At 42.0% G+C, this 12,718-nt stretch overlaps 1 protein-coding gene across 4 annotated transcripts in view; it reads right to left on the reverse strand.

Moving 5' to 3' along the window:
• LOC143277146 (uncharacterized) overlaps positions 1–12,495 on the reverse strand; it is a 106,296-nt gene extending 93,801 nt beyond the window's left edge. For all 4 annotated transcript variants that reach the window (XM_076581891.1, XM_076581889.1, XM_076581890.1 and 1 more), the window contains exons 1-2: positions 12,322–12,495; positions 211–304 (exon numbers count right to left, since the gene is read on the reverse strand). In XM_076581891.1, coding sequence (XP_076438006.1) covers positions 211–304; positions 12,322–12,341 — 114 coding nt within the window. In that variant the 5' untranslated portion in view covers positions 12,342–12,495. The remainder of the gene's footprint in view (positions 1–210; positions 305–12,321) is intronic.
• Positions 12,496–12,718: the final 223 nt, after the last annotated feature.

A 12,718-nucleotide genomic window follows, 5' to 3' on the forward strand; every position in this document is an offset into this window, starting at 1 on the left:
TTAATTGCGACTACTACCACTACCACCACCACCACCACCACCACAACTCAGACACATACCCCACCACTCCCCCCCCACTCCCCCAGACTGAGTTGACTGACCAGTCCAGCTTTTTGGAGATGGCGTCACTGAACTGCGACCACTACCACCACCACAACTCAAACACATACCCCACCACTCCCCCCACTCCCCCAGACTGAGTTGACTGACCAGTCCAGCTTTTTGGAGATGGCGTCGCATGCGGCTGTTGGCAAAGTAGCCTGCCAGGTGTCCATCCGTCAGGCTGTTGTAGGTGGCCAAAGGGCTGGTCACCATGGAAACAAAAACAGAGAAAAACGGAACAGATATTTAACTTATTTCTTTATTCATTTATTCATCTATTTATTTATTTATTTATTTGTTTATCTGTTTATATATTTATTTATTTATTATATATTTATTCATTTATTTATTTATCTATTTACTGACGTGTCTGTCCGTCTGTCTGTCTATCCATCTATCTGTCTTTGTCTGTCCGTCCGTCCATCCACCTATCCATCCATCTATGTATCGATTTATCTATCTATCTATCTATCGAACATGGTCGTTTTATAACCTAGACGGCCATATTATAAGAATCACACCAGGACTGAAGAAATTGTTACTACCAGTCCCGTAGAACCTGGAAAGAAACAACAAAAACAAAAACAACAAAACAAAACAACCCAGAAAATAAAATGTCATCACTCAAAAACCCTTCAGTGCACACCCACCAAAACCAGCTGTATTATGATTCAACTGATCATGTAATGGCATTCCATAAAGTGGCTACCACTAAAAAAAATAAAAAAAAATAAAAAAATTAAGGCCTAACACCATCTTAAACACTGAACTGCAAGAAAAGAAGCTCTATTCAAATCATTACCACAAAGATCAAGAAAGAAAGAAAAAAAAAAGAGAGAAAAAAGAAGAAAAAAAACAACTACGCACACACACACACACCATTAAAAGAAAAGAAAACCGCTGAACAACAACAACAAACTGGAAATCGAGAGAAGCGATGGACTGTTTCATATATATATATATATATATATATATATATATATATATATATATATATGTGTGTGTGTGTGTGTGTGTGTGTGTGTGTGTGTGTGTGTGTGTGTGTGTGTGTGTGCATTTGTGGGTACATGTGTGTACGCGCGCTTGTACGCGTGTAACCATTTTGACTCCATGTCGATCATAGGGGCAGCCATACCCCATTATCCGGGATGATTCATAACCCGACTTACTGAGTGTGTTGGAGTTTCCACAGTTTACATAACCACTGAGACTATAATTATAGTTATAGTTCATACACGTTCTGTAGCGTGCGTTCTGAAGTGGTCCATACCAGACACCCTTCACTCACACACACACACAAACACACACACACACACACACACACACACACACACACACCTATTATCACTTAAAGTGGAAGACCTTAAACTGAAGACTACTACTACTACTACTACTACTACTACTACACACACACACACACACACACACACACACACACACACACACACACACACACACACACACCTATACACAGGAAAAGGTGTGTTGTTTGTTTAAACACTGACATATCCGCCCATATTGAACCCGGCGATCGAACTCAAAGACTGGGAACAGGAGCGGGGGAGGGGGTTCGTGGGGCGGGGGTGGGGGTGGTGGAGGGGGGCTAGGAGGGGGGAGGGGCGTGGGGAGTTCACCCTCTACACTCCTACATAAGTAGAAGCTATAGACATTTGTCTGGTATCCGCTTTTAACAACGCCACCAGACAGATCTCACAGATCCTAGCAACCCCGAGCTCACTCAGCAAGAGCGTCCCCCCTCCTCCCCTTCCCCCCAGGACGCCCCCCACCCCCGTCTTATCGGGATCACCGGTGAGTACCGTCTGCTTCATGATGACTAAAAGAGGTGCGTCACATGATCTGTGCTCTCAAAGCTGATTGGCTGTCCCAAATTGCTGGCAGCAAAGGCGACGAGACCGGCAGAACGTGCGAAACAGCAGGCTTATTATTATTATTATTATTATTATTATTTTATTTTATTTTTTTAAATGACAGGCTGGTTCATATTTGGGTTTTCTTATTGTGCATACTTCGGTAATACCACATTTTACCTACTCAGAGAGGATGACAAAGGACAAATGGTTGTTATTTGTGTTATACTTATGGCTGCATTGCAAAAGACACGATACCGTGCATGCATTTTAGCTCCAGGAATTTAGAATGCTAAAATTAAACATTTTCGTTCCTGTTAGCTTGTATCAATATAAAATGGAGGCTATCAATTGAAGAAATGGAGGGCAGCACATTTTGATTTTGTTATCATCGCCTTGGCGTTCAGTTGCTAAGTCGTGATTTCGCGATGCGCATGCGCAAGATTCAAGATGGCCGCAGAACTCTCCAGAGGCCAGTCTATTCGTCCCAGTTTCCGACCCCCTCCGCCGACTCCGCATGCCCAAACGATCGACATTATTATGGTTGTACGCCGGACAGCACACAACCCGACCGTGTACTTGGTAGGGACTACCTTATATAAGCGCCCATCCCCTTCCCCCAGTTATAGCCATGCAGTGAGCGATTATCACTAGATCCAGTTTAACACGCACCGGCGATTGATCAATGTCTAGGCATTTCGCAGTGCGATTGCTCGTGTGCGTGTGTGTGTTCAGTTGTCTACCTTGAAATCAATACACGTCTGCCTCAACTTCAAGTTAATTCGGAAAGTGTCATTCAAAGTTACAAACGCGAAATGATCAAGTGTCAGATTGGACTGGAGATCTACTGCAGATCCTTATAAGAAGGCCCTCCCCCACACCCCACCCCACCAGCTCCCCCCCCTCTCCCTCTCTCTCTCTCTCTGTGAGCCAATTTAAATTAATGGAGTTACATTCAGACTAGTGGGTGTTTCTCTCAGCGTTATTTTAAGTCCAGTGATTTCGTATCTTTAGTATCCTAACTTTATGCTGGGTTCCCTTTGAATTACTTTTTATCTTGTTGTTGTTGTTGTTCTTCTTCTTCTCCTTCTTCTTCTCCTTATTTTTGACTCTGTTTGGAGAGTTACTAAACTTAATTAGTAATATAGGTTCATTCGCTACACTCCTAATGCAAAGCCATCATTTTGTTTTTCTTCTTCAAAATCAATGTATAGCCTCCATGAATGTAGCAGTGTATGTAGGAGACCACAATTAATCACGTATGATCAGGGGAGTGCCTTCAAACGAATGACCCTGGTGTTCTCTCTCATCTGATTTTTCTCTCTTCACTGGATTCATTTATTCATTCTGAGTCTGTCCGTTCGTGTGTGCATGCACGTGTGCACAATCACACACACACACACACACAGAGCACAGCACAGCACACGCACACATGCACAACAACAACAACACACACACACACACACAGCACACACACACACACACACAACACACACACAGCACAGCACAACACACACCACACACACACACACCACACACACACCACACAACACACACACACACAACACAGCACACACACAACACACACCACACACACAGCACAGCACACACCACACACAGACACACACACACACAACACACACACAAACCGCACACAACACATACACACACACACAGCACACACACACACACACAACACACACACACCGCACACAACACATACACACACACACACACAACAACAACAACAACCACACACACACACACACACACACACACACAACACACACACACACACATAATGAGGGGGGTGGGATGGGGAAGGGGAGTTTCCAGAGTAAACATGGAAGAAGGGTTGAAGGAGAAGAAGAAAAAGGAAGCTGTTGGTGGAGTGATGGGGCACTGACCAGGTGGAAGAGTGATGTTGAAAAATCACCAATAAAAGGAATCGAATCAATTTTTGACTCACTTGTGTAAACAAAGTGAGTCTATGTTTTAACCAGGTGTTCGGTTGTCTGTGTGTTTGTGTGTCCGTGGTAAATTTTAACATTGACATTTTCTCTGCAAATATTTTGTCAGTTGACACCAAATTATGCTTAAAAATAGGAAAAATTCAATTCTTTCCAGTCATCTTGTTTAAAACAATATTGCACCTCTGGGATGGGCACACAAAAAAAATAAAAAATGAAGCCTAATTATATGCAAACTGCATTTACTGTTATATTTATATTTATATTTTTTGTATTCTCTAAACTTGGCACTTTGATCTGATATTCTGACCCAACAACAAGTCAAGAGCAGTCATTATTATCATTTTTTGTTCAAACAGGAAATTCTTTTGCTAAGCATGGAAGTTTTATTTATTTTGCAAACGTTTTGGTGCAGATAGTAAAAAAGGGAAATGACTCTGTAATTAATCGTAGGGGACTTAATTTGCTTTAAACTGATCTTTCTCATCTTAAACATTACATTTTGAAATTATACTCGATACATAAAAAGCTTGGATTTTTTTTTTTTTTTTTTTTTTTTTTTTTTTTTTTTTAAGTGTATCACAAGTGAGTCTTGAAGGCCTTGCCTCTCTTGTTGGCTTTGTTTTGTTTTCATATAACAGTACAATGAATGTCCATGCGCATCTATCTTGTGTTCAAATCTCCCCTGTAAACTAAAATAAGAAATGGTGTACTGGGATATTGATGGAAGGATTACATATAACTCTTTTAATTAAAAGGAGAAAGCAGAAATGCCCAAGAAAAGATTTGAATACTTTTGACTTTTTTTTTTTTTTTTTTTGGTTTTATATCCTCTTACTCTTGGTATCTATCTGTCTGTTTACTTGTCTATCTATCTATCTATATACATAGGTGAAACTCCTAATCTGAGAAAGAACAGAAAAAGATATACATGTACAGAAGTCCAACAGTGCAGCTAATTCTTCACCTCATGCATAGAATTGTTCATGTTTTGCTTTGCTTTTAGTTTTTGTCTTTTATATATAGTGATAGTGAAGTGATGGCCTACAGGTAACGCGTCTGCCTAGAAGCGAGAGAATCTGAGCACGCTGGTTCAAATCACGGCTCAGCCGCCGTTATTTTCTCCCCCTTCACTAGACCTTGAGTGATCAAGTGGTGGTCTGGACGCTAGTCATTCGGATTAGACGATAAACCGAGGTCCCATGAGCAGCATGCTACTTAGCGAACCCACGGCAACAAAAGGGTTGTTCCTGGCAAAATTCTGTAAAAAAAAAAATCCACTTCGATAGGAAAAACAAATAACACTGCACACAGGAAAAAAATACAAAAAAAATGGGTGGTGCTGTGGTGTAGCGACGCGCTCTCCCTGGGGAGAGCAGCCCGAATTTCACACAGAGAAATCTGTTGAGATAAAAAGTGAAATACAAATACAAACACACACACACACACACACACACACACACACACACACACACACACACATATATATATATATATCCCCCAGAAGACCAGGAATACTTGTTCTGCAGTTTATTCTGCATGAGGTCCCACATGTATTTATCTAAAAATAATATAAGCCAACACATACGAGAACAGAAAGTAAAACAAAAGTACCGTTCCTGACATATTCATTGTTGGCGCAGTCATTAATCCCCTTTTGGCAACTCAGCAAACAGAAACACAAAGAGACACATGGGGTGGGAAAACTACAGGGGTGTGGGGGTCGTCGGGGAGAGGGTTAGGGTTTGGGGGGGGGAGGTGGAGTGGAGAGGAAAGAATGGTGTTGGATTATGGTGGCATGCTTTTGCAGCCTGGAGAAAGCAGCCTGATGAATTTCACCCACTCATGTGCACACATGCCTGTGTACACACACACACAAACAGACAGACACACACACACACACACACACACACACACACACATGCACACACACATTCACACACACACACACACACACACACACACATTCCCATCTAAATTGTCAACCCACACACACACACACACACACACAAGCATAACACACAACCACTCAAACACTACATGCATGGGCAAACAATCAAATGTACATATGCACAAGCAGGATTTTGCACATACATGTACACTCACAAACGTTCACACATTCTGCATGCATTTCCATATGCGCACACACACACACACATATGCACACGCACATGCACATGCACATATTCACACACCATATGCTTTGACACACATGCATACAAATGCACACATACAATGTTTTTTTTAAGTTTGTAACTTATATTGTAATAAGTTATTGCTGCTTTATGGGGTTTTTTGTCCTCATCTAAAATCACATTATGTGAATAAATCTTATAACTAAAGAACACGTGCACGCGTGTGTGTGCGCACAAGTGTGTGTGTGTGTGTGTGAGTGTGTGTCTGAGCATGGTTGCAGGCATGCCTGTGTCAGTGTGTGCATGTCTATGTGCATGAATCTAAGTGTGCATGTGCACGAATGTGTGCGTCCATGCATAAGTGTCCATGCATGCATGCGTGTGTGTGTGTTTGTGTGTGTGTGTGTGTGTATGCGTTCTCACTCTTGGTGTGTATGCATGCCTGTATGCATTTTTGTGTGTGCATGCATGTGCATGTACGTGTGTGTGTGTGTGTGTGTGTGTGTGTGCTCGCATTCATGCATATGTGTGCATATGTATATGTGTGTGTGTGTGAATGTGTGTGTGTGTGTGTGTTTGTGTATACATGAGTGTGTGTGTGTGTGTGTGTGTGTGTGTACATGTGTGTGTATGTGTGTTTGTTTGTTTTCTCTGTCAAACAACCCTGATTCTAAGGTGGCTGCATGCTAGGAAAGCTGCACGCTATCAACTCCAAGAAAGCGTGCTTTTGTCCCTACACCCTGCACAGTAGTGGATTAACACACTGGCAGGCTTCCAGCAGTACACTATACTATGTACTGCTCTCATGCCAGCAGAGGACTGATATATCACGTTGTGCTACTGGATCCACTGGGTACAGATCAGGCTTCAAGCAAGTCAACAGAGAAATCGGGTTCATGACATTTTATTCTGTTGTTGTTGTTCAATTTAGATGGGAGTGTGTGTGTGTGTGTGTGTGTGTGCGCGCACCCGTGCGTGTGTGTGCGTTCATGTGTGTGTGCGTGTGTGTGTGTATTTGAACGTGTGTCCATGCATGTGTGTTAACATCTGTGGTATTGTTCTTCGGACTTTGTTTATGCATGCAACAGTGTGTGTTTGTGTGTGTGCGTGCGTGTGTGTGTGCATGTTTGTATGTGTGTCCATGCATGTGTTAACATCTGTGGTATTGATGTTTGGACTTTGTTTATGCATGCAACCATTTGTGTGTGTGTGTGTGTGTGTGTGTGTGCATGTTTGTATGTGTGTCCATGCATGTGTTAACATATGTGGTATTGATCTTTGGGCTTTGTTTATGCATGCAAGCATTTGTGTGTGTGTGTGTGTGTGTGTGTGTGTGTGTGTGTGAGGCAGGTGGCAGAATGGTTCAGATGCTCATCTGTCAGTACAGTATCCATGAGGGTCTGCGTTCGAATCCTGGTCTCACCCTTTCTCAAAAGGAGAAATCAAGCTTCTAGTCATTCAAGATGAAACCGAGGTCCCTTGTGCAGCATGCACTTTTTGGCGCACTGAAGAAGAACCCATGGCAACAAAAAGGTTGTCCTCTGACAAAATTCAGTTGGAGAAAGCCACTCTGATGGGTACACATTTATGGGTACATGCTGACTCAAGGCCTGACACAGCAAGTTGGGTTATGCTGCTGGTCAGGCATCTGCCTAGCAGATGTGGTGTGGGCGATTAACAAAGAATTTGTCTGAACACAGTGACAGGTCTTTGAGAAGCTGAAACTGTGCTTGTATGTGTGTGAGAATGTGTGTACATAACAGTGTGTGTGTGTGTGTGTTTCCATTTTCATGTGTGTGTGTGTGTGTGTGTGATCATGCACATGCATGTGTGTAAGCGCTCGAGGTTCTATTTACATATTATACAGGAAAATTGTCTTAAGTACAAAATCAGAGATAAGCTGCAATATAAAAATGTGCATCATTATCAATATCATTATGTATGCGTATGCATGTGTCCATGCACAGGCAAAGGTGCACGCATGTTTGTTGTGTCTTATGATCAGTGATACGCAATTGATCACCAGCCTTCTATTATTTATACCTAGACATGAAAACGACTTTCTACTGGGCTCAGTTCACATAAAACCACAAAGTGAACCTGAGAGAGGCTGGTACTTATGTGTGAAAACTGATCAGATTACCGGTCAGATTTCCCAAGTGGATGCAATTACCAAACTTCTGTGAGGTTTTATGTGTATCCAAGCATGCAGTTCTCAAGATACCCGGAATAATTATACTGCCGATGACTGACTGACTGCATGCATGCTGTCGCCTTGACAACCTTGTAAAGCCACTCCTTGATTTCAGTTTATATGGTTTGATTGGTTTGGGGAATCACTTTGATAAAGCATGCACACATATGCATATACACAGACACGCCGACAGACACACACACACACACACACACACACACACACACACACACAATGAAACACACACACACACACACACACACACAATGAAACACACACAAGCAAGGACACACACACACACACACACACACACACACAGAAGGTCAGACAGAGATAGAAAGAAAGAGATAGAGACATTGACAGACAGAGAATGACAGACAGAGAGAGAGAGAGTCAGCATTTGAGAGAGAGAGAGAGGGTGAAAGAGATAAAAAAAAAAAAAAGAGACAGAATGATACATGTATGACAGAGAGGACTGGCAATGGAACGGAGACAGAGAGACAGACACTGAAAGACACAGAGAAAGAGAGAAAGGGAGAGGACTAAAAGAGAGCAAGACACAGAGAAAGATTCTTCTTCTTCTTCTTCTTCTTCTTCTTCGTTCGTGGGCTGCAACTTCCACATTCACTCGTCTGTACGCGAGTGGGCTTTTTACATGCATGACCGTTTTTACTCCGCCATGCAGGCAGCCATTCTCTGCTTTCGGGGGGTGCATACTGGGTATGTTCCTGTTTCCATAACCCACCGAACGCTGACATGTATTACAGGATCTTTAATGTGCATATTTGATCATCTGCTTGCGTATACACATGAAGGGGGTTCAGGCACTAGCAGGTCTGCAACATATGTTGAGATAGTAAGAATCTCCACCCTGTACCTACCAGGCACTGTCACCATGATTCAGACCCAGCACCCTCAGACTGAAAGTCCAACACTTTAACCACTCGGCTATTGCGCCCGTCACAGAGAAATATAAAGAGAGAGAGAGAGAGGACGGAGAAGAGAATAAGTGATTGAAGACAAAGAGAAGAGGGGCAGAAAGTGAAAGACAAGACGGACAGAGAGAATGAGATTCAGAAAGGGAAAGAGGGACAAAGAGAAAGACAGATGGGCAGACAGTGAGTGATAAAATGAGAATGATTAATACAGCGGGGTGTGGGGGGGGTGTGGGGTAGCAGGAAGACAAGATACAAAAAGAGACCAAGGGAAAAAGAGAGGGAAGAGGAGGGGAGGATAGAATGAGTGACAATGACTTACAGACGAGAAAAGAGGGGGAGAGAAAGACCGATGGACAGAGATGATAGAGTGTGTGAGAAGAGAAAGAGACACAGACAGAGAAGGACAGAGAGAAGAGAGAGACAGGGATGGAAAGAGAGAGAGAGAGTGTTTCAAGTGAGAATGAGAGAGACAGTGACAGAAACAGAGAGACAGATGGAGTGAGAACGATAGAGAAAGACAAAGAGGAGAGTTAAACAAAAGACTTAAAGAGGTAGAGACACTGAAACATTAAAGTCTTAACTCCCGAGAGCAAGGTTTCGGTTCTAGCTCCGCCCCTTTTCTCTGCATTCAAATTTTGTATTACGTGTAGCTGACACATTTTGTACTTTCCAAAGTCAATTCAGGTCTAGATTGGAAGCTGCTAGGCAAATCTCGCTCTCTGCCATAAATGAAGCCAAACCGTAGCTTTATTAGGCTTTTATTTTGAATAAACCTTCACCGACGTCACAGTGTCAGACTCTGGTGAGAAACTGGCTTGATTCAAATCGCCCGCCATTTATAGTCCGGTTCAGGCTTTAAGAAAGAAACACAAAAAGAAAGTGAAAGACAGGGTGAGGGAGGGGTGTGCAAAGCCTAACTAAGCAATCAAAGTAATTCATGAACATAACATTATCACAAAACAGTAACAAAAATGGATTTTCGGTCAGAAGTCTGTGCAGATATAAACACCAGCAAGACATTGAAGGTGAGATGACAGGCACAAAAGCTAAGCGCTATACTTTCTTCTTCTTCGTTCTTCCCACATTCACTTGTATGTATACAAGTGGGCTTTCACATTTATGACTGTTTTTACACCACCATGTAAGCAGCCATATTCAGTTTTCTGGGGTGTGCATGCTGGATATGTTCTTGTTTCCATAACCCACCGAACGCTGACAGGGATTACAGGATATTTAACATGTGTATTCGATCTTCTCCTTGTATACACACACGAAGGGGGTTCAGTCACAAGCAGGTCTGTTCATATATTGACCTGGGACAGCAGAAAAATATCCACCTTTTACCCACCAGGCGCCATCACCGAGATTCGAACCCGGGACCCTCAGATTGAAAGTCCAATGCATTAACCACTCAGTTACTGCGCCCGTCTGTTAGTGCCTGGTTGGTTGTTTTTTTCCAGTCTCCCAGTTCAACATATCTTGTGTGTATACATATGCAGAACATCAAATATGTATATCAATTAAAGATCCCGTAACTCATATCAGTGTGTCGTGGGTAATTAAAGAAATGAGACATGCCCAGCATGCACACCTCATAGTTCAAAATGTTAATGCAGGTAAAAAACCAATTATAGACATGAATGGGTGCAATAGGTGGGTGGTTAAAGCGTTAGATTTTCAACCTGAGGGTCACGGGTTCGAAGCTCAATAATGGCGGCCGGTGGGTAAAGGGTGGAGAATTTTCTGATCTCCCGGGTCACCATATGTGCAGACCTGCTAGTGCCTGAACCCCCTTCATGTGTATACACAAGCAAAAGATCAAATACGCATGTTAAAGCTTCTGTAATCCATGTCAGTGTCTGGCGGGTTACGGAGACAATAACATACCCAGCATGCACACCCCCAAAACAGAGTATGGCTGCGTACATATGGCGGGTAAATAAACAAAATGGTAATACACATAAAATGTTACATGTCTGTCTGAGAGTGTATGGATGCATGCCTGAAATCTGATCAAATGACACAGGAAACAAATGATGAGCACCCAATGGCAATTGTCAGTCGGCTCTACCCAGGTAGAGCCTGTTGTGCAAATGACTCCGAGTTTGTGAAGCACAGAGATTTTGGTCTCTGACTAAGGACAGGCGCTAGATAAATATCCATATCAAATCAAATCGAATGCACTTGTGAGTTCCAGCCCACGAGTACAATAAGAATGAAAAAAAAAATTTGTACAGCTTTTTCTGACCTCCCACGTAAGCTAGCATATGTATGGACTTGCAAAGGCCTGAACCCTTCTTGTGTTTTAAAAAAAACCACAAACTATATATGCATGCAGGAGATCAAATTACATATCCTGGTTAAGATCTTGCAACCCATGTCATGGTAAATGGTAGCATATGTAAATGTTTTTGTTCCTGAGCAATGGAAATATGCTAACAGGCACCAGTCACAATAAATCTAGTTATCAGTCAGTGAATTCTTTTCAAGCTGCTCACATAAAACGAGGTTTGAAATTTCAAGACAGACGTAATATACACAAAGCTCCAAGAGTCACATAAAATCCGATAGTCTTAGTAACAGCTATATATTGTTTACATGTAATATGATTGTTAACACCAAAAGAAAATTTCACCTAAGTTTTACTCATAACAAAAATATCAAGAGGCGGTTACACGTTTACTCACAGGTTATTACAATTTGCAGCTACCAACAAACAAATAAACAATGAGATTTTTTTTTTTAAACCGATCAGCAAAATATTTATGGATTGGTAATACACAAATAAATACATTCCGAAAGATCTACAAGAATAACTTGATTCAGTTACTATGGTCACGGGCGCAAAACATTAATCGATTGGTAATACACAATTTTAAATAAATACATTCCGAAAGGTCTGCAAGTATAATTACTAGATTCAGTTACTAAGGTCACGGGCGCGAAACACTTTAGCCTGCACCAAAGTCAGACTGTCAAGGGAGCTTGGTGTTAAGTACAAAAGAAACAGTAAACGTTCCGAACCAACACTGCTGCAAACAGCAAGACACTCGATCACGATTACACAAACATGAACAGAGAAAAACAAACAAACAAAAACTGTTCGATCCTCACCCTTCATGGACGTGACTCATTTTTCTCGGGTTGTTCTTTCTCGTTCCGATACAAAAAACACAGCGATGTGGATTAACTGCACACTGTCAGCTACATACGAATGTCGATCATATTCACCGGTGAAACAAAAAACTTAACACGAAGGCACTCATTGCAACACAGCTGCCATGTTGCAAACAGTATCGGTCGCCCGGGGAGAAGTAGGTCACGTGATCGAAAGTTTTGGAACAAGTGCTTGGCTCATAATTTCGACAAGGCCAACAAAATCAAAACCGTTTGAGAAAGATGTAGCGTCTAATAAAACAGCAACTTTGGTTTTGCTGCTCAAATTCAAAACTTGATCCTGAATCTTGGACTATGATTGAAAATTTAACTGTTTATTTCGAGCACTTTCGCA

This window comes from Babylonia areolata, chromosome 33 (genome assembly GCF_041734735.1).
Source record: "Babylonia areolata isolate BAREFJ2019XMU chromosome 33, ASM4173473v1, whole genome shotgun sequence".
NCBI classification, from domain to species: Eukaryota; Metazoa; Mollusca; class Gastropoda; order Neogastropoda; family Buccinidae; genus Babylonia; species Babylonia areolata.